At 41.6% G+C, this 27,631-nt stretch overlaps 1 protein-coding gene across 2 annotated transcripts in view; it reads left to right on the forward strand.

Annotated features, from left to right (window-relative positions):
* BCAP29 (B cell receptor associated protein 29) overlaps positions 1–25,661 on the forward strand; it is a 79,096-nt gene extending 53,435 nt beyond the window's left edge. For both annotated transcript variants that reach the window (XM_056573626.1, XM_056573625.1), the window contains exons 7-8: positions 22,558–22,658; positions 23,535–25,661. In XM_056573626.1, the coding sequence (XP_056429601.1) occupies positions 22,558–22,658; positions 23,535–23,573 (140 nt within the window). In that variant the 3' untranslated portion in view covers positions 23,574–25,661. The remainder of the gene's footprint in view (positions 1–22,557; positions 22,659–23,534) is intronic.
* Positions 25,662–27,631: the final 1,970 nt, after the last annotated feature.

A 27,631-nucleotide genomic window follows, 5' to 3' on the forward strand; every position in this document is an offset into this window, starting at 1 on the left:
CTTTGGAGCCCTGTCGTATTTCAAGGCAACAGTTTAGGGTCACATATGAGGTATCTCCGTTCTCGGGAGAAATTGCCTAACAAATTTTGGGGGGATTTTCTCCTTTCACCCCTTATGAAAATGTGAAGTTGGGGTCTACACCAGCATGTTAGTGTAAAAAAATAAATTTTTTACACTAACATGCTGGTGTTGCCCTATACTTTTCATTTTGACAAGAGGTAAAAGGGAAAAAAGCCCCCCAAAAATTGTAATGCAATTTCTCCCGACTATGGAGATACCCCATATGTGAGCGCAAAGTGCTCTGGGGGCGCACAACAAGGCCCAGAAGGGAGAGTGCGCCATGTACATTTGAGGTGATTTGCACAGGGGTGGCTGATTGTTACAGCGGTTTTGACAAACGCAAAAAAAACTAAACCCCACATGTGACCCCATTTCGGAAACTACACCCCTCACGGAATGTAATGAGGGGTCCAGTGAGAATTTACCCCCCACTGGTGTCTGACAGATCTTTGGAACAGTGGGCTGTGCAAATTAAAAATGTTGTACAGACCACTGTTCCAAAGATCTGACAGACACCAGTGGGGGTAAATGCTCACTGTACCCCTTGTTACATTCCTCAAGGGGTCTAGTTTCCAAAATGGTATGCCATGTGGGGGTTATTTTGCTGTCCTGGCACCATAGGGGCTTCCTAAATGCGAAGTGCCCCCCGAGCAAAATTTGCTCTCAAAAAGCCAAATATGACTCCTTCTCTTCTGAGCATTGTAGTTCGCTCGTAGTGCACTTCAGGTCAACTTATGGGGTACCTCCATACTCAGAAGAGATGGGGTTTCAAATTTTGGGGGGTATTTTTTGCTATTAACCCTTGCAAAAATGTGAAATTTGGGGGGAAACACCCATTTTAATGAATCTTTTTATTTTTTTTTTTTTTTTTTTACGTATGCAAAAGTCGTGAAACCCGTGTGGGGTATTAAGGCTCACTTTATTCCTTGTTACGTTCCTCAAGGGGTCTAGTTTCCAAAATGATATGCCATGTGGGTATTTTTTGCTGTCCTGGCACCATAGGGGCTTCCTATATGGGACATGCCCCCGAGCAAAATTTGCTCTCAAAAAGCCAAATATGACTCCTTCTCTTCTGAGCATTGTAGTTCGCTCGTAGTGCACTTCAGGTCAACTTATGGGGTACCTCCATACTCAGAAGAGATGGGGTTACAAATTTTGGGGGGTATTTTCTGCTATTAACCCTTGCAAAAATGTGAAATTTGGAGGGAATCACACATTTTAGTGAAATTTTATTTTATTTTTTTACATATGCAAAAGTCGTGAAACACATGTGGGGTATTAAGGCTCACTTTATTCCTTGTTACGTTCCTCAAGGGGTCTTGTTTCCAAAATGGTATGGCATGTGTTTTTTTTTTTTGCTGTTCTGGCACCATAGGGGCTTCCTAAATGCAACATGCCTCCCAAAAACCATTTCAGAAAAACGTACTCTCCAAAATCCCCTTGTCACTCCTTCGGTTCTGAGCCCTCTACTGCGCCCGACGAACACTTTACATAGACATATGAGGTATGTGCTTACTCGAGAGAAATTGGGCTACAAATATAAGTATACATTTTCTCCTTTTACCCCTCGTAAAAATTCAAAAATTGGGTCTACAAGAACATGCGAGTGTAAAAAATGAAGATTGTGAATTTTCTCCTTCACTTTCCTGCTATTCCTGTGAAACACCTAAAGGGTTAAAAGGCTGACCGAATATCATTTTGTATACTTTGGGGGGTGCAGTTTTTATAATGGGGTCATTTGTGGGGTATTTCTAAGATGAAGACCCTTCAAATCCACTTCAAACCTGAACTGGTCCCTGAAAAATAGTGAGTTTGGAAATTTTGTGAAAAATTGGAAAATTGCTGCTGAACTTTGAAGCCCTCTGGTGTCTTCCAAAAGTAAAAACTTGTCAATTTTATGATGCATACATAAAGTAGACATATTGTATATGTGAAAAAAAATTAACATATTTTGAATATCCATTTTCCTTACAAACAGAGAGCTTCAATGTTAGAAAAATGCTAAATTTTCAAATTTTTCATAAAATTTTCACATTTTTCACCAAGAAAGGATGCAAGTTACAAATTTTTTTTACCACTATGTTAAAGTAGAATATGTCACGAAAAAACTATCTCGGAATCAGATTGATAACTAAAAGCACTCCAGAGTTATTAATGTTTAAAGTGACAGTGGTCATATGTTCAAAAAATGGCCGGGTCCTAAGGTGTAAAATGGCTGGGTCCTTAAGAGGTTAAAGGGGTACTCCGGTGGGAAAACTTTTTTTTTTTTTTTTTTTTTTTTAATAAATCACTTGGTTCCAGAAAGTTAAGCAGATTTGAAAATTACTTCTGTTAAAAAATCTTAATCCTTCCAGTACTTTCTTTTTAGATTTCCTTTCTGTCTGACCACAGTGCTCTCTGCTGACACCTCTGTACATGTCGGGAACTGTCAGTAGCAGGAGAGGTTTGCTATGAGGATTTTATCCTACTCTGGACAGTTCCTAAAATAGACAGAGGTGTCAGCAGAGAGCACTGTGGTCAGACAGAAAGGAAATCCAAAAAGAAAAGAACTTCCTGTGGAGCAAGTAGCAGCTAAGTACTGAAAACTGAAAGGATTAAGATTTTTCAATAGAAGTAATTTACAAATCTGTTTTACTTTCTGGCACCAGTTGATTTAAAGAAAAATGTTTTCCAGTGGAGTACCCCTTTAAGGGATTTGTCCCTACACTATCTGGACAAATACACTGACGTGGTATCAGACGGCTGAAGGTTGCCCAACCCCTGAATGCAGATGTGCATAGATACTGGGGGGGGGGCAGAGCCTGCTCTTGCAGACCATTGCTGTGGGCGATCCCCAGCATAACATGCATACAATGGAGGATGCCTGCAATCGACCACAAGTACCACAATGGCATCCTGCACCAGATAGATAGGTGTGGATGTGAAACAATCAAAATAATCTACGTGGAAAATAGGTGCACTACTGTGGTGGATGTAACAATGACATTGGCTATCCCTCAACACTGATATTAAAATTGAGACATTCACCAGTATATCCTTAGATGAAGGACATACCAGAGCCTGCACACCAACGCCAAGGTTTCTCAAGTGGCACGGGACCTAACACTAACCTACCTGTGCATGATGAGCAAAACCAGGGGCCAGTGGGTAATTACAGCAGTATTAAGTCCAACTCACAGCCCCACCCAAGCTGGCTGATATGATGCCGGCCTCACAGGTGAACCTTAATGCTACGTAAAATGATGATAAAGGCGCATTAGTATAAAATTTTAATATCAGTTTTGAGGGATAGCCAATGTCATTGTTACATCCACCACTGTAGTGCACCTATATTCCACATAGATTATTTTGATTGTTTCACATCCACACCTATCTATCTGGTGTAGGATGTCATTGTGGTACTTGTGGTCGATTGCAGGCATCCTCCATTGTATGCATTTTATGCTGGGGATTGCCCATAGCAATGGTCCATAAGAGCAGGCTCTGCCACCCCAGTATCTATCTGCATTCAGGGGTTGAGCAACCTTCTGCCATCTGATACCACGTCAGTGTATTTGTCCAAATTTTATACTAATGTGCATTTATTATAATTTTAGGTAGCATTAAGGTTCACCTGTGAGGCCAGCATCATATCAGCCATCTTGGGTGGGGCTTACAGCCTGTCTTCCTCCTCCCATTGTATGTGTGCTCAGTCACACTGGAGGTAACCTGGGAGCAGGATGTGAGTCGGAGTTAATACTGCTGTATTTGCCCACTGGCCCCTGGTTTTGCTCATCATGCACAGGTAGGTTAGTGTTAGGTTCCGTGCCACTTGAGAAACCTTGTCATTGGTGTGCGGGCTCTGGTATGTCCTTCGTCTAAGGATATACTGGCGAATGTCTCAATTTTAATATCAGTTTTGAGGGATAGCCAATGTCATTGTTACATCCACCACAGTAGTGCACCTATATTCCACATAGATTACCTACACTATCTGTTGTCATCTTTTTAAAGCTGGCAATCCCGAACAGTGTAGGGACATGCCCTAACTGGTAACACCCAGTTTGTCATACATTCATCTCAAATAGGAATAGCAGATGAATGGCACAACAGGGCTATAAGAAAAGATGTTCTAGCATTATTTTATGGGCCATAAAAATATTGTAAAGGGATTGAAGGGATTATCCCATCTGACAAAGTTTATAGGAGCAGCAGAAACAAGTACAAGGTTTGTCTTTCTGTCAGCTTCTATAGAGCAGTGACTGCATTCTAATGGGAGACTGGGGTCTCCATGCTTAAGATCACAGGTGCCCCAGCGGTCAGACCTTCAAACTCCACCACCCTCACAATCAGCTAGTTATTCCCTGTGGATAGGGGATAACTTTTTCAAATGGAAGAACCCTTTTAATGCGGACCATGCACATTAGGTAGGAGTAAGTTGACCAAACAATCATCTGAATGAACAATCCTATACAGACAGCCATGTACGTTTTTAGTCTATATTGACCATTTCAGCTGTTTAAACTGGCCATACATGATAAATAACATTGGAAAAAGGACAGTTTTTTTCTGGGAGTGTTCTGAGAATATGCTTAAAACCTTCTTTCTTGAAAGATCATTCATGGACAAAAAATCTTTTCTAATGAGTCAAAAATTTCAAACATGGCAAATATCTTTCCAGATGATGAGATGATATCATTAGGTAGCTAAAACAATCATTTATTGTTAGATTTTACCCAATGGACAATAGTTTGGGTGAAAATCATCCATTTTCAACAATTTTAATCTAACGTTTATGGGTACCTTTACTTGTTCCCTGGTGTAGTGTTAGGCATAAGCTATCACTTTCCAGTAGGAATACCAGATGAATGGCACACCACAGAACTATAAGCAAAGATGTTCTGGTTATTTCATGCGCAATAAAATAGGTCAGGTCAGGAGATGCCTTTGATCATCTTTAACCCCTTGGTGACCTATGATGTACATGTATGGCATGAGTCTATAAAGCAAATACTGGATCTGTACTTGCTTCATGGATGGTGAGAAATGGCTGCTATCAGCACCCACTTTAATAGAAATTTTAATCTGATTCCTTTTCCTGTTTTTGAAAGAAAAATAAACATATTTGGTATTGCATACCGTGCATGGAAGAGATGATGATCACGGCACTTGATAAGGATGCAATTAAAATTCTTTATTCCCGCTTGAGGTACATGAGAACGCCAGGAGGGGGCGAAGAGATGGGATGACGTCCGTTTCGCAGCTCACGCTGCTTCCACAGGTCCCTACATCACTTCTCCTTCCTTCACACATTTAATACATCTGTAGTCTGCACCTGATCAGGTAGGGTGTTAACCCTTCCATTACTGAACAGTGTTAGTATCAAAATGCAACAGCTTGTTCACATACTGCAATCACAAGAAAAACCGCATTGAAATTACATAACCGGTAATCCTAAAAATTTACCATACATTAGTTCTGTACAATATTACAAATACTGAAAGGTTCAAGACTTGAAAGAGGGTATAGATTTCTTACTTTTTACATACTGAACACATTGATATCTTTTCGATCTTTAAGACCTAGTTGTCCTAGGGCTCTTGTTTTTAATATGATGGAATTTTCTTTTTTCAACAACATCATATTTATATCTCCCCCTCCCGGGGTATCCTCTATTCGAACAAGACCCATAAAAGACATAGCCGCGATGTCCCCTCCATGAATTTCTCGGATGTGTTTTATCAACTTCGAGGCCCCTTTTCCCGTAATTATAGACCTGGCATGTTCGGAAAATCTTATGTTTAATGGTCTGTTGGTCTTTCAAACGTAAAACATGCCGCAATCGCATTTGATCGCATATACGACCGACGTCGTGCGGCATGTGATATGTTGTTCAATTTTAAGACATTCTCCTCCCAATTGTACCACCTTACTGGGACACACATATCAACACCAATTGCAGGACTCGCATTGGAAGTTTCCTACGGGAATACTGTGATAGCCAATTCTCTTGGGCTGAATTCACACGACCCCTTATTAATTTATCACGCAGATTGGCCGTCCTGCGGAATGTGATGAGGTTTTTTCCTCACCACATCCCGGAGGATCTCATCCTGTGCTAACAAAAAACAGTTTTGTAGTACCTTTTCCATTGGGCTAAATTCTTCTTTTTAACAAAGTTTTTTTTCGATCTAGGGCTCTCGCCTTCTTATAAGCTTGCTGCAGCATGGCTTCTGGATAATTTCTTTGTCGTAGCCTTTGTATCAGTTCCTCTGCCTGAAAATCAAAAATAGCAATGTCAGAGTTAATTCGTCTCAAACGGACCATCTGTCCAAAAGGTAAAGAATTTTCTATGTACATAGAATGGTAACTATTGTAACTCGGCAAAGAGTTGACCGCTGTTTGCTTTCGGAACCCCTTTGTGAGCAGTTGACCAGTGGATACATCGAATTCAACATCTAGGAAAGTAAATTTTTTGTCCCCAAAAACGCTAGTAAACTGCATATTGTGATCGTTGACATTTAAGTAGTTGACAAATTCAGCAAATAATTCTTGTGAACCATCCCACACTCTAATCATGTCATCAATATACCTATAATACAGTTTTATATTCTGGATGAAAGGGTTTTTATTGGTATAAATGTTATTTTCCTCTAAATCGGCCAAATACAGATTAGCAAACGTCGGGGGGGGGACCGGAGTCCCCATCGCCGTCCCCGACGATTGCTTGTACCACCTTCAATAAAATTGGAAGGAATTGCATTTCAGCACTAAGGAGAGAAGTTCACATAGGAATTCAATCATGCCAGTACCCATCCCTGGAACGTAACTCAATTGCTTATGGATCGCCCATACACCCGCATCTTGCGGGATGCGGGTGTACAGGCTCTCCACATCAATACTGGCCAAGTGAAACGTCTCTTCCCAGACAAACCCCTCCAATTGTCGAAGGAGGTCCCCTTTGTCTTGTAATTATGAAGGAACATTTTCCAACAAGGGCCTCAAATACCAATCAAGGTATTTGGATACCAATCCGTCACTGATCCCCGACCGGCCACAATTGGTCTGCCGGGCGGGCAATCTAGTGATTTGTGAATTTTTTGCAGCCAATACCAATATGGGCGTTTAGGGTATTCTACAATCAATTTCTCTGCAAACTTGCCTGTTATTTACTCCCCGTTTGAGGGTTGATCTGATCTTATCGGCATATCCGCTAGTTGGATCTTTCGTTAGTGGGATGTAAGTGTTAATATCCTGCGATTGGCTCATGGCTTCCTCAAAATAATATTTGCGAATAAGTAGCACATTATTACCCCCCTTGTCAGACGGTTTTGGTACGAAATCTTCACGGAATTGCAGCCATTTCAAAGCTTTTAATTCATCACTCGTTAGATTTGGTTTCTCTTTAGGATATACGAGAGAGAGTACTTCTCTCTTGACTGCTTCCCTAAATTGATCTAGCGCACTGCCGGCCGGCGAGGGGGGATTAAATTTGGAGGGATTCCCGTCAGTAAAAATCTCATTGTGTATATCTGTATCCTGCCTAAAGGGTCCCGTAAGATCACATAATGTAGTTAGGACGATCTGGTCCTGTTCACTAAAGTTAGGACTAAGGTTAAAGCCTAAAGGACCTATTTTTGGACGGGTCTCCCCTTCTCCTGCAGGGCCCCTCCTGGTACTAGTAGCAGAAACCCGGAAGAAGTGAAACAGGTTAATTTTCCTAATGGCTTTCCTAAGATCTATTTCGAACATGACCGGATCAAATTGCGTAGTGAGGCATTAAGCATTGCTACACAATTGTCACTAAGAGTCACTGATGTTAGATTGACTATGTTAGAAGGAACGGTACTCACATTTGTGGTAGTGATGAGGACAGAGTCACCTACTGACGCCAGGTGACCTGTTTCCTTTTTTTGGGGGTAATGGCCGGCCCTGCCTCGTGCACCTCCTAAAGGGGCACCCTCACCTTCAGTCACATGACTGGATGAGGCTGTTGGTTGTATTCCATCTCGATCTCCCCCTCCACTGGAGTTGGAGCGAGAGTCCGTGGTCCAGTATTCCTTGCGCCTCTGAGTTAGCCTCTGACGTCTTCTTCGGGGTTGTCTTTGCTGCCAGTCGAAGATTTTCCCAGAGTCGAAGTCGGATAGTCTTGTTTTTAGCTCCATTTTTTTGTTTTTAACAATTCTTCAGTTACCGTAGAATACTCTTTTTCCGTTTGAGCCAGAATCAATCGGGTTAATCTTAGAGCATGGTCCTTGTGAATAACATTCCATTCATGCAAGAACTCAGAATCATCAAAGAATTGCGAGATCTCCTTATATGATCTCAGGCCTCTCGGGGCTCTTTCGCTGTGACCTATACGATTGAAGAGAATTAACTGTCCAGAAAAGTTTGGTCTCTTTTTCTGGTAACATAGAAACTTTGTTCCAAGGCTTGAATGCTCAAGACTTGTAATTCCTCTTAAGCGTTGCACTGTATGAAGAACTGATCTGCCCCCAAACATGCCAGGTCTATAATTACAGGAAAAGGGGCCCTGAAGTTGATAAAACACATCCGAGAAATTCATGGAGGGTAAATCGCGGCTATGTCTTTTATGGGTCCTGTTCGAATAGAGGATACTCCAGGAGGGGGAGATATAAATATGATGTTGTTGAAAAAAAGAAACTTCCATCATATTAAAAACAAGAGCCCTAGGACAACTAGGTCTTAACGATAAGATATCAATGTGTTCAGTAGGTAAAAAGTAAGAAATCTATACCCTCGCTCAAGTCTTGAGCCTTTCAGTATTTGTAATATTGTACAGAACTAATGTATGGTAAATTTTTATGATTACCGGTTATGTAAATTCAATGCGTTTTTTCTTGTGATTGCAGTATGTGAACAAGCTGTTGCATTTTGATACGAAAACCGTTCAGTAATGGAAGGGTTAACGCCCTACCTGATCAGGTGCAGACTAGAGATGTATTAAATGTGTGAAGGAAGGAGAAGTGATGTAGGGACCTGTGGAAGCAGCGCGAGCTGTGAAACTGACGTTGTCCCGTCTCTTCGCCCCCTCCTGATGTTCTTATATACCTCAAGCGGGAATAAAGAATTTTAATTGCATCCTGATCGAGTGCCATGATCTTCTTCTCTTCCATGCAAGGTATGCAACTTTGAGCTACATTTATCATCACTGAGCACCGGAAGGATCAAAAAGTCAACTAGTATTGGCTAATCAAAATCTAGTAATAGGATTGTGTCGTTGGGGAAGTAAGGCAGTGCCGACTGTACGCTCATATTTGGTATTGCGGTGGCATTGTACAAACTATTAAAATATAATATTATTGATCCAGTACGATGAATGGCATTAACAAAAAGGCAAAAATTAAAATTGTCTGCATCCACAAGGCCAAAACAGGCTGCGTCTTCAGGGAGATAAAGGTATTTTCCCACCACCACCAACCTTCCTCTCCTATTTACAGGGTAGGTGATGAATGTCCGATTTATGAGGGTCCAACCCCCGAGTCTGTTGAGGCCGGCCTTCTTTGTGCCAGGGCCCGATACATCACACCGCCGCTCAGCCTATCACCAGCCAAGGTGGGACACCACTGCAGCAGAAGTTTAACTGAGCTGCGGTCTGAAATGTGGGGCCCCAAAAAACATGAAGGAGGCCATACCTGAGGACAATAGAGCAATACCAGCGCCATCGGGAGGGGGGGGGGCGATGACGATGGGAGATAAGTCTACATTTTATTATTTTAATTGCAGTAGCCCAGGCATAATGGTCAAATAAAAAAAAAAACTTTAAATTGTAGTTTTATATCATGGAGTCCAGCAGGTTGTTTGTCATGTCTATGTTGCGGTCTCGGCTGATGGCCATGTGATCAGGGTTATGAGTTCAGGACAGTATTACAACTTGCTTGATAGAGTTTGGAATTGCAAAATAGAAACTAATTTTGCGATTACACTTTCGTATCTAGTCTTACTATATAAGTCTTTCTCTCCATGTGATGATTGTTGCTGGAACATGTGGCTGTTGTCTCTGTTGGGCATGAAGACGTTGGACTGGAAGCTAGCTATGACTGGTTGGTGTTTGTATATTCTAGCTGTGTCAGTGCATGAGGGAAAGAGCAAGACTGATTTGAGTCCAGTCAGACTGCCACACCTGTACACTGCAGTTTGGGTGGTTATAGAGCCCATTACAAAAAGTACAGTCTCTACAGCTTACAGTAGTGTGGTCCCTGGATTGAATATCTTGCTTCTTTGGGAATTATCATACTTTGTGTATTTAAAGAGATTTTACCATCCCACAAAGTCTTCCCTTCATAGGGGAAGAATGGAAGGAAAGAACTTTGTCAAATGCAAGAACCCCTTCAATGCGGACCATACACATGTTAAACAAACAGTCATCTGAATGAACAATCCTATACAGACAGCCATGTACGTTTTAATCCATATTGGCCATTACAGCTGTTTAAACGGGCCATACATGATAAATAACATTGGGCAAGGGACGGATGTTCTTTCTGGGAATGTTCTGAGAATATTCTCGCAACCTTCTTTCTTGAAAGATGAGTCATGGACAAAAAAAACTTTTCTAAAAGAAAAACCTTTTGTCCAACTATAACACAAAAATGTCATACACTGCAAATGTGTTTCCAGATGATGACAGGCTATCTTTGGTCGGATAAATCAATTATTCATCTTTATATTTCACCCAATGAACAATGGTTTGTGTGAAAATCATCCACTTTCAACAATTTTAATCTAATGTATATGGGCACTTTTACTTGTTCTCTGGTCTAGTGTTAGGCATGAGCTATCACTTTATCTATATATATATATAAAACTCAACGTGTGTGTGTGTGTGTGTGTGTGTATGTTGCAGCATCACGTCCAAACGGCTAAAGAGATTAACATGAAACTTGGCACACATGTTACTTATATGTCAACAACAAACATAGGATAGGTGATTTAACCCTTACTCACCCCCATTTGCCAGGGGCGGGGTTTATGTTTAAAGTCCCATACAAGTCAGTGGGAAATATATGTTACTGCATAACTTCCAAACGGCTTGAGATATTTCGATACTTGGTCACATGTTACTTATATATCCACTTAAAATATAGGATAGTTGATTTAACTCTTAACTACCCTCATTTGTGAGGGTCGGGGTTTTTGTTTAAAGTCCCATGCAAATCATTGGGAAATGTATGTTCCCACATAACTTCCGTACGGCTGGAGATATTTCAATAACTGGTACACATATTACGGGTTGGGATAGGAGGTCGGGATAGGAGGACCGGGATAGGAGGTCAAGATAGGAGGAGGGGATAGGAGGTCGGGATAGGAGGACGGGATAGGAGGTCGAGATATGAGGATGGGAAAGGAGGACGGGATATGAAGTCAAAAGCTTCCTCCTTTGTTTATTTTCCTCCCCAACAAGGATTAGGAAGGAAAAACCGGGCAACGCCCTGGTACTCAGCTAGTATAGATAGATAGATAGATAGATAGATAGATAGATGTGTATGTTCCAACATCACGTCCAAACGGCTAAAGATATTAACATGAAACTTGGCACACATGTTACTTATATGTCAACAACAAACATAGAATATGTGATTTAACCCTTACTCGCCCCCATTTGCCAGGGGCGAGGTTTATGTTTAAAGTCCCATACAAGTCAATGGGAAATATGTTACTGCATAACTTTCAAACTGCTGGAGATATTTTGATAATACTTGGTCACATGTTACTTATATGTCCACTTAAAATATAGGATAGTTAATTTAACCCTTAACTACCCCTATTTGTGAGGGTCGGAGTTTTTGTTTAAAGTCCCATGCAAATCTATGGGAAATGTATGTTCCCACATAACTTCCGTACGGCTGGAGATATTTTAATACCTGGTACACATATTACGGGTCGGGATAGGAGGGTCGGGATAGGAGGGTCGGGATAGGAGGGTCGGGATAGGAGGGTCGGGATAGGAGGTTGGGATATGACAACAATATATCAGGACGAGATATGAAGTCAAAAGCTTCCTCCTTTGTTTATTTTCCTCCCCAACAAGGATTAGGAAGGAAAAAATGGGCAACGCCGGGTATTCAGCTAGTGTATATATATATAAAACTCAATGTATGTTCCACAAAAACGTCCAAACGGCTAAAGATATTAACATGAAACTTGGCACACATGTTACTTATATGTCAACAACAAACATAGGATAGGTAATTTAACCCTTACCCACCCCTATTTGCCAGGGTCAGGGTTTTTGTTTAAAGTCCCATACAAGTCTATGGGAAATATATGTTACTGCATAACTTCCAAATGGCTGAAGATATTTCGATAATACTTGGTCACATGTTACTTATATGTCCACTTAAAATATAGGATAGTTAATTTAACCCATAACTACCCCCATTTGTGAGGGTCAGGGTTTTTGTTTAAAGTCCCATGCAAATCAATTGGAAATGTATGTTCTCACATAACTGTACGGCTGGAGATATTTCAATACCTGGTACACATATTGCAGGTCGGGATATGAGCACGGGATGGGAGGTCAAGATAGGAGGACGGGATGGGAGGTCAAGATAGGAGGTCGAGTTAGGAGGTGGAAATATGAGGACAGGATAGGGGGACGGAATATGGGGTTGGGATATGAAGTCAAAAGCTTCCTCCTTTGTTGATTTTCCTCCCCAACAAGGATGAGGAAGGAAAAACCAGGCAACGCCGGTTACTCAGCTAGTTCCCTATAAAATAGGAAGTACACAGGTCATCTCTTAACAGTGCTAGAGATTGCATCTTTTCATTTTACAGGATACACTATAGTGAAAAATCTTTCCAGCTGCCAGCACAAGATAAGTTTTAGAAGTCTCAGGAATAAAGAAGTTCCACTCTTTTATATACACATATATAAAAGGAATGTGTTTATTTTTTTTTTTTTTTTTATATATAGCCAGCCCAGTTAAGACATCAATAATGCTAAGTGGGTGGGAGGAGATTTGAGAGGTCTTGCTCCCACCCCATGGTGATCTAAATCACCATGTGCCACCAGGTTAAAATCCCCTAGGCATAGACATTTAGCAGCTGGGTAAGCAGCAGCAAAGGTCTCAGCCTTATGTATAAGTTCTAATAAAGTGGGAGGTGGTTATTAGATGCCCATAAGGACGAATGGGTCATTATTAATAAAGGCGTGCACAAAAATGAAGCTCCCTTGCAAGTCAATTTTAGTGGTGACTGGTTCCCAAGGAAGCGAGTGTACTAAAATGGAGACTCCTCGGGAGGAGGAGGTATGCTAGGAGTGAGCCTGCCATTGTAACCAAGCCCTGTTCAGGTGATGACACTTATCAGGTATAAGATGCGTCTCTGGCAAACAGACAATATGAGGATTGAATTTACATATGTGAGAAAAAACAAGGACCCGTTTCTTAGGAGCACCTATCCCCCTAACATTCCACGATATAACAGTACAGTTACCCATCATCCAGGCATAGAAGAGAAGACAGACTAGCAAGGATAACCGCAGCCTTCCAATTATCCAAGAATTATATAGTTCTTCCTAGGGGTAGAGGTAGAAGTGCAAGTGCACAGTAGGAAAACATATCATGGAAATGGAACAACAGAGAAATATACATCAACAACATATCAAAGCAGTCGGTGCAGGACTTTGCATAGCTCTGTACTCCCAACGGAAGTACGCATAGTCCCAAGAAGTGTGAGATATAAGTGGCTCTGTGTGTGGGGTAGAGCCTACATCAGTAGAGCAACTGCCCACATCAGGAGGCTGCATCTCAAAATAGCAAAGACACATACCGCTGTAGGGAAGGGAGCGGTAGGAGGGGGAAAAGGGAAAAAACAGGAAAAAACTGCGTCCTTCTGTAGGTTATGAATAATATCTGGTAGCAGTTCTATCTATCAACAAGGTGAAGAATGACGGTGCCAGCGTACCCATTGATCTGCCTCAGTAGGATTGTTGAAACAATATTCATTTCTCTCAACTTCACTTTAACAGCAAAGTGGCTCTGCGTTTCTGCAGGTCAGCTCAGAAATTCGGAAAGACAAAGGAAATGTCTCAAAGCTGCCTTGCCAGGCCAAGAATCAGATCACTGTCATTGCAGTTAGAAATGCGTGCAAGAAGTGGTCTCGGCGGGGCATCAGGTAAAGGGGGCTCTTGCTGGAACCCAATGTACGTGCAGAGACTGCATCAGCGGTGAGACTGTGTCCTCCAGCGTAGACACCTGGGGGGAGATTTATCAAAACCTGTCCTGAGGAAAGTTGCTCAGTTGCCCAAAGCAACCAATCAGATAAATTCTTTCATTTTTAACAAGGCCTCTGCAAAATGATAGAAGTGATCTGATTTGTTGCTATGGGCAACTGGGCAACTTTTCCTCTGGACAGGTTTTGATAAATCTTCCCCCTGGTCCTCAGCCTGAGTGAGACTTCCCCTCAAGTTCTGCATGTCCTGCAGCAGCAGGCCCATGTCATTCTTCACCACCTCCAGCTTGCCTGTTGGCTTTGTCTGGCAGGAGGTTACGGAAGTTGAGCTGTTACCTGCTTCAGAGTGGGTTCAGAAGCAAAGTCAGGCTCCGCCGCAGCATGGGAAAAGGTTGCTTCAGCCTCCGCCTGTGGCATGTCCTGCTGCTCAGGGCCACAGGTGCCATCTTGACTTGCGTCCCAGGCATATTCTCTGAGCTTTTCCATGGTGAAGCGCTCGCAGCCGCAAGACTGTTCTGTCCTGTTTGTTCTGCCCATCGGTGCCAGAGGATTGCGGATATGCAGGGTGTCAGGAGACTGTGCAGGATGCTAGAATCATGGGCTCAGAGCAGGAGCTACTTCGCCATGCGACTGCTCTTCTCTATTGCTAGGCCACTCTGCCCACACTGCTCATTTTGACTGCTATAATTAGGGCTCGAATCCTGCAGGAACGCACAGGAATAGCGTTCCTTTGCTTTTTCGAGAGGAGGAACGCAGTTCCTGTTATATTAGTCCTGCAGGACCGACCTCTGAATTATTCTTACCCTCCCTCCATCTCCTCCCCTGGCCTGGACTGCTAGATGCTGGAGATGTAGGACCTGGGATGATGTCACCATCACATGTTGGGGGCGGAGCTTAGCTGTGGAGAAGAGGAAAGCTGGTGGCTGAAGGAGCTGTGTGATGCTGTGGAGGAGGAGGGGCTGAGCTGGAGGAGAGGTCACATGTTACTCCAGTAAGGTAATTACATGGAAGGAGATTTGTTACAGTGTGTCACCCCAGTAATAAGGTGATTACATGAGGAGGAGGTTTGTTACAGTGTGTCACCCCAGTAGTAAGGAGATTACATGAGGAGAAGGTTAAAGGGGTATTCCAGGCCAAAACTTTTTTTTATATATCAACTGGCTCCGGAAAGTTAAACAGATTTGTAAATTACTTCTATAAAAAAATCTTAATCCTTCCAATAGTTATTAGCTTCTGAAGTTGAGTTGTTGTTTTCTGTCTAACTTTTCACGTCCCGGGAGCTGTGCAGTTCCTATGGGGATATTCTCCCATCATGCACAGCTCCCGGGACGTGACATCATCATTGAGCAGTTAGACAGAAAACTTCAGAAGCTAATAACTATTGGAAGGATTAAGATTTTTTAATAGAAGTAATTTACAAATCAGTTTAACTTACCGGAGCCAGTTGATATATATAAAAAAGGTTTTGCCTGGAATACCCCTTTAAATAAGTTACAGCGGTCAGAATACAATTGCTTTACTTTTTTTTTTTTTTTTTTTAAATGCTGCACAATAATAGAAAGGCATGTAAGCATGGGTATCATTTTAATCATATTGACCCATAGAATAAAGATGGCATATAATGTTTTCTATAAAGTGCACTCCAAAAATAGAAGTAATTTACAAACATGTTTAACTTTCTGGCACCAATTGATTTGAAAAATGTTTTTTCCACTGGAGTACTGCTGTTAAATGACAGACATTGAAGTGATCTTTCATGTCCGGACTTATCGGCAGATGTCTGCTGCTGTTCCCGCAGGCTGGATCGTCTCGCTGGGAGAGGTGATTAGCGCTCTACAAAAATTTTTTGATTTTTTTTAATGCTGATGTAAACCCTTGATAAATTCCCCTCAAACTGTGAATTCTAGAGGAATTGGGCACATAAACTTCCATTAGCAAGGTTAAATCATTTGAGCTAGCAACTGGCTGTCATTTAGCCATTACTGCATAGCAAAACAATATACCTTATACAGCTATGATAACACACCCTTTCTGGACTTTTAGTTGGTGTATAATAGAATTTCATTTGTTTGTTGCTGGTGATTTCCAATACGTATTTTGTCCCATTTATTAGCTTAGACAGTAGAACTAGCCAATACAAATATTCCCAGCTCCCCGTGCTGTTCTGCCCAATAAAACTAGTTGTATTTTTAAGTGCTATGGTGAATGATTTCTTTTCATACTCAAAATCCAAGAATATACACGGTAATAGTTGGTAATATGATGAGAGATGTAACATAAACTCCTGACAATCTTTTCAAAATAAAAAGCTTGTCCATGTCTTCATTTGTCCAATTTAGTTTTTTCACTTCAATCACACGTGTGGATCTATACAGGTGGAATCTGCAGCACATTGCACTGGAAGATCTAACAAATCTCATCCACATGCTGCGGGCATTTTGCTTATGGAAAATGGATTTGCGTATCGGAAGCATGTCCTTTCTGTTTTGCAGATTTGTTTCACATTTTCACTATGGATATGACTGTCAGTGTTGCAGGAATCTGCTGTGTCTCTCTAATAAAATCAACATTAAAACAAGATTCACCATGGAAAATTTCCACTCCTTATGGACACAGCCTTAGGCCAATAGTATGGAGATTGCAGTGAAGCACACAGTTGCCCACTTCTCCCTATGCATTCTAGTCATCAATCTGTGTCTGAACACCCAGAAGAATTTTAAACTTTTGACATGTCAAATATTTTTGTGACTAAGACATTTAATTAAATATCTATACATAAATATCCTTATACATATAAAGTGGAAAGTTCTGCTCCTGGATCAGTAAGGTTTCATATTTGAGTATTTAGTAACAGTATTATCAAAGTTGATTTGATAAAGGGGTACTCCGGCCCTAAGACCTCTTATCCCCTATCCAAAGGGGGGGGGGGGGGGGAGGGCAGCTGTCACGCCCCCTCCCATAGGCTTGCATTGAGAGGGAGGAGTGTGGCATCACATGGGGTTGAGCCAAGACGTCACGATACTCCAGCACCGTGACTGTGATTCATCAGACCCGGAGCAATGTTCGCTCCGGAGGCTGTTGATAGCGGGGTGCTGCATTAAATATTGCGGGGTCCCCAGTGGCCCCTGCGATCAGGCATCTTATCCCCTATCCTTTGGATAGGGGATAAGATGTCTTAGAGCCGGAGTACCCCTTTAACCCCTTAAGGACTCAGGGTTTTTCCGTTTTTGCACTTTCGTTTTTTCCTCCTTACCTTTTAAAAATCATAACCCTTTCAATTTTCCACCTAAAAATCCATATTATGGCTTATTTTTTGCGTTGCCAATTCTACTTTGCAGTGACATTAGTCATTTTCCCAAAAATGCACGGCGAAACGGAAAAAAAAATCATTGTGCGACAAAATCGAAAAAAAAACGCCATTTTGTAACTTTTGGGGGCTTTCGTTTCTACGCAGTGCATATTTCGGTAAAAATTACACCTTATCATTATTCTGTAGGTCCATACGGTTAAAATGATACCCTACTTATATAGGTTTGATTTTGTCGCACTTCTGGAAAAAATCATAACTACATGCAGGAAAATTTATACGTTTAAAAATGTCATCTTCTGACCCCTATAACTTTTTTATTTTTCCACGTATGGGGTGGTATGAGGACTCATTTTTTGCGCCGTGATCTGAAGTTCTTATCGGTATGATTTTTTTGATCGGACTTTTTGATCACTTTTTATTCATTTTTTAATGATATAAAAAGTGACCAAAATACGCTTTTTTGGACTTTGGAATTTTTTTGCGCGTACGCCATTGACCGTACGGCTTAATTAATGATATATTTTTATAGTTCGGACATTTACGCACGCGGCGATACCACATATGTTTATTTTTTATTTTTTTTACACTGTTTTATTTTTTTTATGGGAAAAGGGGGGTGATTCAAACTTTTATTAGGGAAGGGGTTAAATGACCTTTATTAACACTTTTTTTTTTACATTTTTTTTGCAGTGTTATAGGTCCCATAGGGACCTATAACACTGCACACACTGATCTCTAATGCTGATCACTGGCGTGCATTAACACGCCTGTGATCAGCATTATCGGCGCTTGACTGCTCCTGCCTGGATCTCAGGCACGGAGCAGTCATTCGTCGATCGGACACCGGGGAGACAGGTAAGAGCCCTCCCGGTGTCCGATCAGCTGTTCGGGACGCCGCGATTTCACCGCGGCGGTCCCGAACAGCCCGACTGAGCAGCCGGGTCACTTTCACTTTAGAAGCGGCGGTCAGCTTTGACCGCCGCTTCTAAAGGGTTAATACCGCACATCGCCGCGATCGGCGATGTGTGGTATTAGCCGCGGGTCCCGGCCGTTGATTAGCGCCGGGACCGACGCGATATGATGCGGGATCGCGGCGCGATCCCGCTTCATATCGCGGGAGCCGGCGCAGGACGTAAATATACGTCCTGCGTCGTTAAGGGGTTAAACGTGTGTGAATGTGTGTATGCCGACTGCTTCCAAGCATCTTTGATAGCATGAAGAAAGGCTACACACATACAGGGTGGGCCATTTATATGGATACACTTTAATAAAATGGGAATGGTTGGTGATATTAACTTACTGTTTGTGGCACATTAGTATATGTGAGGGGGAAAACTTTTCAAGATGGGTGGTGACCATGGCGGCCATTTTGAAGTCGGCCATTCTGAATCCAACTTTTGTTTTTACAATAGGAAGAGGGTCATGTGACACATCAATCTTATTGGGAATTTCACAAGAAAAACAATGATGTGCTTGGTTTTAATGTAACTTTATTCTTTCATGAGTTATTTACAAGTTTCTGACTACTTATAAAATGTGTTCAATGTGCTGCCCATTGTGTTGGATTGTCAATGCAACCCTCTTCTCCCACTCTTCACACACTGATAGCAACACCGCAGGAGAAATGCTAGCACAGGCTTCCAGTATCCGTAATTTCAGGTGCTGCACATCTCATATCTTCACAGCATAGACAATTGCCTTCAGATGACCCCAAAGATAAGTCTAAGGGGGTCAGATCGGGAGACCTTGGGGGCCCTTCAACTGGCCCACGATGACCAATCCACTTTCCAGGAAACTGTTCATCTAGGAATGCTCGGACCTGACACCCATAATGAGGTGGTGCACCATCTTGCTGCAAAAACTCAGGGAACGTGTCAGCTTCAGTGCATAAAGAGGGAAACGCATCATCATGTAGCAATTTCGCATATCCAGTGGCCATGAGGTTTCCATTGATGAAGAATGGCCCCACTGTCTTTGTACCCCATATACCACACCATACCATCAATATTTGTGTTCCAACAGTCTTGAAGGGATCTATCCAATGTGGGTTAGTGTCAGACCATTAGCGGTGGTTTTGTTTGTTAACTTCACCATTCACATAAAAGTTTGCCTCCTGCGTAAACTGAGGGTCCTGTTCCAATTTTTGTTTTGCCCATTCTGCAGCACCTGAAACTATGGATACTGGAAGCCTGTGCTAGCATTTCTCCTGCGGTCTTGCTATCAGTGTGTGAAGAGTGGGAGAAGAGGGTTGCCTTGATAATCCAACACAATGGGCAGCACATTGAACACATTTTATAAGTGGTCAGGAACTTGTAAATAACTCATGAAAGAATAAAGTTACGTTAAAACCAAGCACATCATTGTTTTTCTTGTGAAATTTCCAATAAGTTTGATGTGTCACATGACCCTCTTCCTATTGAAAAAACAAAAGTTGGATTCAAAATGGTCGCCATGGTCACCACCCATCTTGAAAAGTTTCCCCCCTCACCTATACTAATGTACCACAAACAGGAAGTTAATATCACCAACCATTCCCAGTTTATTAAAGGGGTACTCCGGCACTTAGACATCTTATCCCCTATCCAAAGGATAAGATGCCTTATTGCGGGGGTCCTTCCGAGGGGGACCCCTGTGATCTTGCATGCAGCACCCCAGTTAAAATCAGTCCCCAGAGCATGTTTGCTCGGGGTCTGATTACCGGCGGCGTGTGATGTCACGCCTCCGCACCCGTGTGATGTCATGCTCCGCCCCTCAATGCAAGCCTATGGGAGGGGGCGTGACAGCTATCACGCCCCCTCCCATAGGCTTGCATTGAGGGGCGGAGCGTGACGTCACACTGGGCGGAGGCGTGACATCACACACCGCCGGCCCTGTGCATTGAGGACAAGCAGGGCTCTGTGCATTGAGGACAAGCAGGGCTCTTTGCACGGACAACAAGCAGAGCTCTGTACACAGCCCTGCTTGTCCTCACTGCACAGAGCCCTGCTTGTCCTCACTGCACAGAGCCCTGCTTGTCCTCGGTATACAGAGCCATGCTTGTCCTCAGTGCACAGAGCCCTGCTTGTTCTCAGTGCACAGTGCCCTGCTTGTCCTCAGTGTACAGAGCCCTGCTTGTCCTCAGTGTACAGAGCCCTGCTTGTCCTCAGTGTACAGAGCCCTGCTTGTCCTCAGTGTACAGAGCCCTGCTTGTCCTCACTGCACAGAGCCCTGCTTGTCCTCACTGCACAGAGCCCTGCTTGTCCTCACTGCACAGAGCCCTGCTTGTCCTCACTGCACAGAGCCCAGCTTGTCCTCACTGCACGGAGCCCAGCTTGTCCTCACTGCTCAGAGCCCTGCTTGTCCTCAGTGTACAGAGCCCTGCTTGTCCTCACTGCATAGAGCCCTGCTTGTCCACCCACACTTCCTGTATTTGGACTCCTCACAGCAACACGCTAACTATAGCTGTAGGGACAAAAATATACAATTTTTTTTAGCCAATGTATATTACAAATATAAATATAATGTACATTATATGGAAAGTTTTTAACAGGTACTCTTATCAATGACTTACCTATGTTGACATTTTAGAAAAATCGATCTTTGTTTTTTTCCCCTGTAAAATATCTTGCTTTAGGAGTACATTAGTTACAATGTCACCAAAACACAGGAACAATGTTAAATGTTGTTTTTTTGTTGATGTCTTGATAGTCTGTCCTCTTGATGAGAGATATTAGTGTTTATAGTCATAACAATGGCAGCATGCTTTGTCCTGTAAATCCTGTAAAAACAGACAAGTTACTTTTGGCTCAGGTTTCATGTGCTATTCCAAGAGCCAACATTTTTTTCATTTTTATCTTTTGTAAATTATATAATGTAGTCATTTTCAGAGGACATTCTGTAGCATAAGGGCTTTAGGCTGTTAAAGGAAGACAGTAGCTTATAAGGTAAAGGGTTAAAGGGGTAGTCCAGTGGTGAAAAACTTATCCCCTATCTTAAGGATAGGGGATAAGTTTGAGATCGCGGGGGGTCCGACCGCTGGGGCCCCCCGCGATCTCTCTGTACGGGGCCCCAGCTCTCCGCCGAGATAGCGGGTGTCGACCCCCGCACGAGGCGGTGGTCGACACGCCCCCTCAATACATCTCAATGGCAGAGCCGGAGATTGCCGAAGGCAGCGCTTCGGCTCTGCCATTGAGTTGTATTGAGGGGGCGTGTCGGCCGCCGCTTCGTGCGGAGGTCGACACGCCCCCTTCCCGCGGGCTGTCGGGGCTCCGTACAGGAGATCGCGGGGGGCCCCAGGGGTCGGACCCCCGCGATCTGCAACTTATCCCCTATCCTTAAGATAGGGGATAAGTTGTAAACCACTGAGTCACCACTGGACTACTCCTTTAAGTTATGTACAGACATGGTGGATGTTGCCTTAAAGATTTGCAACAAAGTACAGTAGACTACATGCAAATCCATACATGTGTGGATGTATTAGCATATTGTGGAGGTTTGGTTTACTTTTTGCAAACTGTAAAATATGTAGTAAATCTTGATTTTGTTAGGTCTGTCTTAGGCACCTGCCTATTTGGCCATGCCAAATTAGTCACTACATTATCTGTAACACAAAAGGTTACCAGTATAAATTACAACCCATCCTGGAGAAATAAACATTCTCACGAATAATAAAAGCTGATCAGAAACATTGTGCAAAAATAAGCCATCATACAGCTACATTGATGGAATCAATAAAATAACATAAATTAAGGCTCTTACTAAGGAATAAAACTATGAAAAAAAATTTAAGAAAACTGCTTGTTTCTAAAAGCCCAAAATAGGCCTGACAGCTCTAAGAAGCTATTTTGAACTGAGGCTGATTATAGTCAGAATTACATGAAAAATAAACAGTAGGAGCAACTGTAGTAACACAGGGATACATTGTAGTCTGTTACTAAGAAAGGGCTGACAGAATTGGAAATGTCGCTCTTTCTGTTTATAGTGATATAACATTGCAAGACCTACTTCTTATAGAGCCAATATTTATTTTACAGCACTCTCCAAGTCCCAAACAGAAGTCCTTGCCCTGCAGAAGCAGAGTGAAGGGCTAACCAGAGAATATGATCGTCTTATAAGGGAACATGAGTTACTACAGGTCAGTATCTTGCAATATTTTCCCTTTGCTGACAGTACAAGTATTCCACAAGTAGAAAATAAATGCTGCCACATTGCCTGATTCTTTCATTGTCTTTTTTGTGAGGTAACACTCAATTTACTTCTGCAGCAGTTTTCTCTATTTTCTTGCTCAGAGTTGCTGAATATATACATTTTTATTGATTAAGCTCATTACATACATACTGTATGATATATATACTCAGCTGTGTAGTCTCAAGATAAAACTTCCTATACAATGTATATAAACTGTTATCATTATCCTATCAGGAACTAACCTAACACTACTAACAATGTCTACATTTGCATGTTGCCAATGGATAATGCACAGTGAAGTTATTGCCCTCTATTTGCTGCATGTAACCACTTGTTACAGACCTTTACTAATGTATTATGATTTCCATACATAATTCCACATAACACTTGGTTTAGTGTTGTGTTATGTGAAGAAATACCCTTTTGCCTGTTATTGAAGGGATTTATCCTTTTAGATTTTAAGCGCATGATGTGAAGCATTAAAACTATGTTAAGTCTACTTTGCCTCTGGCCATTATAACATGTTACTCTCTCACCAGACTTATTATGCATTGCAAAGTCCATAATGGCAATAACAAGTACTTGTATAAGCCAGAAGTCATTTTTACATATAGTTTTAGCACTGTTAGCCAAGTGTGCACCACTGTCTGAAAGTATGGAAACCATGTAGTAAGGGCTGTCTAGGTACAGTACTCAAACCACATTAGAATAGTACATTTTCCCCATATACATGTATATGTTAATTGTAGATATGTCACTAATCTAATTCCTTTTCTGTTTTTTTTCTTTCTTTCTTTCTTTCTTTTTTTTTTTTCCTGCTTAGAATACCATACAGGAGGATGGCAGTAAGAAAGAACAGTAGTTCAATAATGGCCTGTACAAGTGACCATGAGAATGTGAAAAAAAAAATTGTCGTTTGAATATTTTATTTTGACTGTAATGCAAGAGTTTTCAGCAGAATTGCACGTTTGTTTTTTTCCCTCTGTTGGTAGCAGTTTGTATTCAGAGCAAACTATGAAATTATTGTCACATTAATATTTCAGATATGTCACTTCCAAATGTTTTGCTTCTGGAAGTATATTTAACCTTACTACAACATCAACAGTAATGTTGCAGAATGTTTTTCAAAATATTCAAAAGAAAAGCCTGCATTGATTTGTTCTTCCAGTTTTTCAAACAGTTGGTGCATATGGTTGTACTTACTGCATATTGCTTATTAGCCTTTACAGGGCACGCAAGCATGGGGGGATTGTGAGGAAGTGTGTGCTCTGTGTGGCCTTAAAATAGTAGGATCACAGTTCAGAGAGGTAACCCGGAAGTGATCCGATCCATGGGGGTGATGAACAGTACAACGATGTAGGTCATGCATGTGGTACATATGTTATTTTACCAACTTAGCCTTGTGGGAAAACACCTTAAATTCACTTAAATTCAATGCTGTAAACGTTAGGTTCTGGTTAACATGCATGCTAGAAATTTAGAATAAATACAGAATAGAATATTGTTTACCTGGGTTGCACAAAAGAACAACCCTCACCCCCCCCCCCCCCCCTTTTCTTTTTTTTTAATTACCTAGTGGAATTCCTGACACACCTGCCATCACTGGTAACACTCCCCATTTTCACACAGATGCCCCAACCTGGAGCAAACTAACAATCATTTCCCATTGAAACCCCTTTAAAATATTACACCCCTATAACTAATAAACATATTTTTACAATAATAAAGTTTATGTAAAAGTAAGGGTATTCTAGTTAATTTGTCCAACCCCTGACCTTCAAATATGTGTTGGCTTGGCATAAAGATGGATGTTTAGCCAGTGGGGCTAGTACACTGAGGCAAAAAAATAGTTGTAATGTAAATAGATTTTAAGGAGTTGTCCCAACTCGCTCCTTTTGGCTTTCTCCGCTTCTCCAGTCTGTTTGCAGCAGCTGAAGGTGGCCGAGAAAGCCAAAAGCAGCCAAAGTGGGATAATTACGCAATTTGCGTAACTTCCATTGACTTTAAGTACAATTCCGAAAATGGTATAGCCCTGTGAGCCACGGTGTTGAGAAGTTACGTGGACAAAGTATCCCACAGGGCTATGCAGTTTGCTCAACTCCCACAGGGCTTTGCAAAACTATGGGAGTTACGCAAATGGCCTGTTGGTGCTTCAGTGGTATAATCACTCCTCGCATATAACATAAAGACTATATTATGTTGGATTACTTAGGGTAGGTTCACACTACACCTCTTAGAAATTGTGGTGCTGGCAATGGAATTCCGCTGTACAATGTACAATACAGAATTTCAACAGTAGATGCTCTGCCGAAATTTTGGCACCAAAAGAATGAGCTTGCTCATTCTTTAGGTGTAATCTGCACTGAAGACTTTGGCATCTGCGGGGATGGGAATGTCCTTGCGATCTAGCCACTGCCACAGATTGGTGGAGAGATGCTGGGCGCACTCTGAATCTCCAGATGGAATGTGTCTGTCCCCAAATTCTTAGTGTGAACCTAGTCTTAATGCCACTTCTTTGTTCTCCACTGATATGTCTGGCAGTTTTTAATGACCGTGGTTGATTGCACCAGGTCTCACTCCTAAGGGTGCATTCACACCACGATTAATTAATATGGTGACTGGATCCGGCTGGGAGATGTGAAAATTAGGCGTTCTCATATCCTTGCTGCACTCGGCCCGCATCTCATTCATTTGAATGAGCCGACTGGAGCCAAATAGCGACTCCTGTCTGCAAATTTTTGCCCCGTATCCGGTTTTGTGACCGGACTGAAAACCATGGTATTCTACAGCTTTCAGTTCGGTCTCAAAACTGGATACGGGGCAAAAATTAGCTGACCAGAGTCACTATCTGACTCCAGTCAGAGAAATAGGTGGATCTCTCAGTCAGTAAAACTTTAAAGTGGTACTCCACCGGAAAACATTTTTTTTTTTTTTTTTTTTTTTTTTTTTTTTTAAATCAATTGGTGCCAGAAAGTTAAACAGATTTGTAAATGACATCTATTAAAAAATCTTAATCCATCCAGTACTTATCAGCTGCTATATGTTCCACAGGAAGTTCTTTTCTTTTTGAATTTACTTTGTCTGACCACTGTGCTCTCTGCTGACACCTCTGTTTATTATTGGAACTGTCCAGAGTAGAAGCAAATCCCCATAGCAAACCTCTACTGCACTGGACAGTTTCTGACATGGACAGAGGTGTCAGCAGAGAGCACTATGGTCAGGCAGAAAGGAAATTCAAAAAGAAAAGAACTTCCTGTGGAACATACAGCAGCTGATAAGTACTGGATGAATTAGGATTTTTTTAATAGAAGTAATTTACAAATATGTTTAACTTTCTGGCACCAGTTGATTTAAAAAAATAAATGTTTAAAGACTAGGGTCACTGCAGTATTCAGGGCCACTTTGCAGTATACATTGAAACACCTTTTGGATAGTAATCTGTTGAATATTATGATGGAAATTGGGTCTTAGAAATGCACTGGTCATGTGAACTACACAATTTATAAGATTCATATGTACATTTCTGTAATGATCTATGCAGCAGATCGGAGATATGGTTATTATATTTTTGAAATCTTTGGAAAATACATTTGACTGATAACAGGAAAAATTTTCTCCAATGATGAAAACACAGGATTTATTTAAAACAATGTTATGGTGATAATATATAGAGCTTCTTATAATGGTGCCACTAGGCTTTTTTTTTTTTTTTTTCTTCATTTTATTTAAAAGTTTCTACTGTTTGTGAGTGACATTTATTTTAAGGGACACGCAATGTTCTACAGTGTTTACATAATTGTATTTTTATTTTTTGCAGTTGCTATATTTGGGTGAATATGCAAAAACATGTAAATCACACTGTTGTGCTGTCTAATTAGAATTCTGCTTCCCAAAAGGATGTATTTTCATATTAATATTCTACTAAAGCTTATTTTGCTACAGCATGAGACGTGTGACCTTTTACATTCTAAATGTGTTTTTATATGTATTTAAATAAATCAGACGGTGATGTCATTTCAGCAGCATAAAGTCAACCCAAACAAATTATTTGTATTTGAATTTATATACATGCCTTACAGCTCACGACCACACACAATTTTCATGTTAAAGGGGTTATCCAGGAGAAAACTTTTTTTATGTATATATATATATATATATATATATATATATCAACTGGCTCCAGAAAGTTAACCAGATTTGTAAATGACTTCTGTTAAAAATTCTTAATCCTTTCATTACTTATGAGCTGCTGAAGTTGAGTTGTTCTTTTCTGACGAAGTGCTCTCTGATGACACCTGTCTCGGGAACTGTCCAGAGTAGAAGCAACTCCCCATAGCAAACCTCTTCTATTCTGTACAGTTCCCAAGACTAGCAGAGATGCATGCGGCACCCACCTGTGTTCTCACCGGAACCGCTGGAGGGTCTGAGTCGCGACTCCGGGAACGGAAGTCTGTGACGTCAGGACTCCGCCCCCGTGTGACGTCACGCCCGTCCCCTCAATGCAAGTCTATGGGAGGGGGCGTGTGGAAACTGATAGGCCTCCTGCAGTTTAGTTGCGGTAGTGCGGTAATTGTCAATCAGACAGTTGACTGGTATCTCTCTTGTCACGAACCTCTGAAGTGCAGCAACCGTGGCATTTAAAAGGTTAATGACCTGCATCAGCATGATTGCTGATGACGGTCGTTGAATGTAATTGTTGGCTGCTGATAGAAGCCGTTATTGGCCGTCTATGATGCAAGAGCGGCTCCTGCACCTGCTTCATAGACTTACAACACAATGTAATGTACATCGCTGAACGCAAAAAATTATGGTGGCGATGACTAAACTCAAAATTTCAATCTTTTCCTGGGGCAGGAAAGATTTTTTTAAAGTTTGGAGTCTAGAAGTATCTCAAAGCATAAAAAAGACAGGGGAAGGATT

The sequence above is a fragment of the Hyla sarda genome, chromosome 4, assembly GCF_029499605.1.
Source record: "Hyla sarda isolate aHylSar1 chromosome 4, aHylSar1.hap1, whole genome shotgun sequence".
NCBI lineage: Eukaryota > Metazoa > Chordata > Amphibia > Anura > Hylidae > Hyla > Hyla sarda.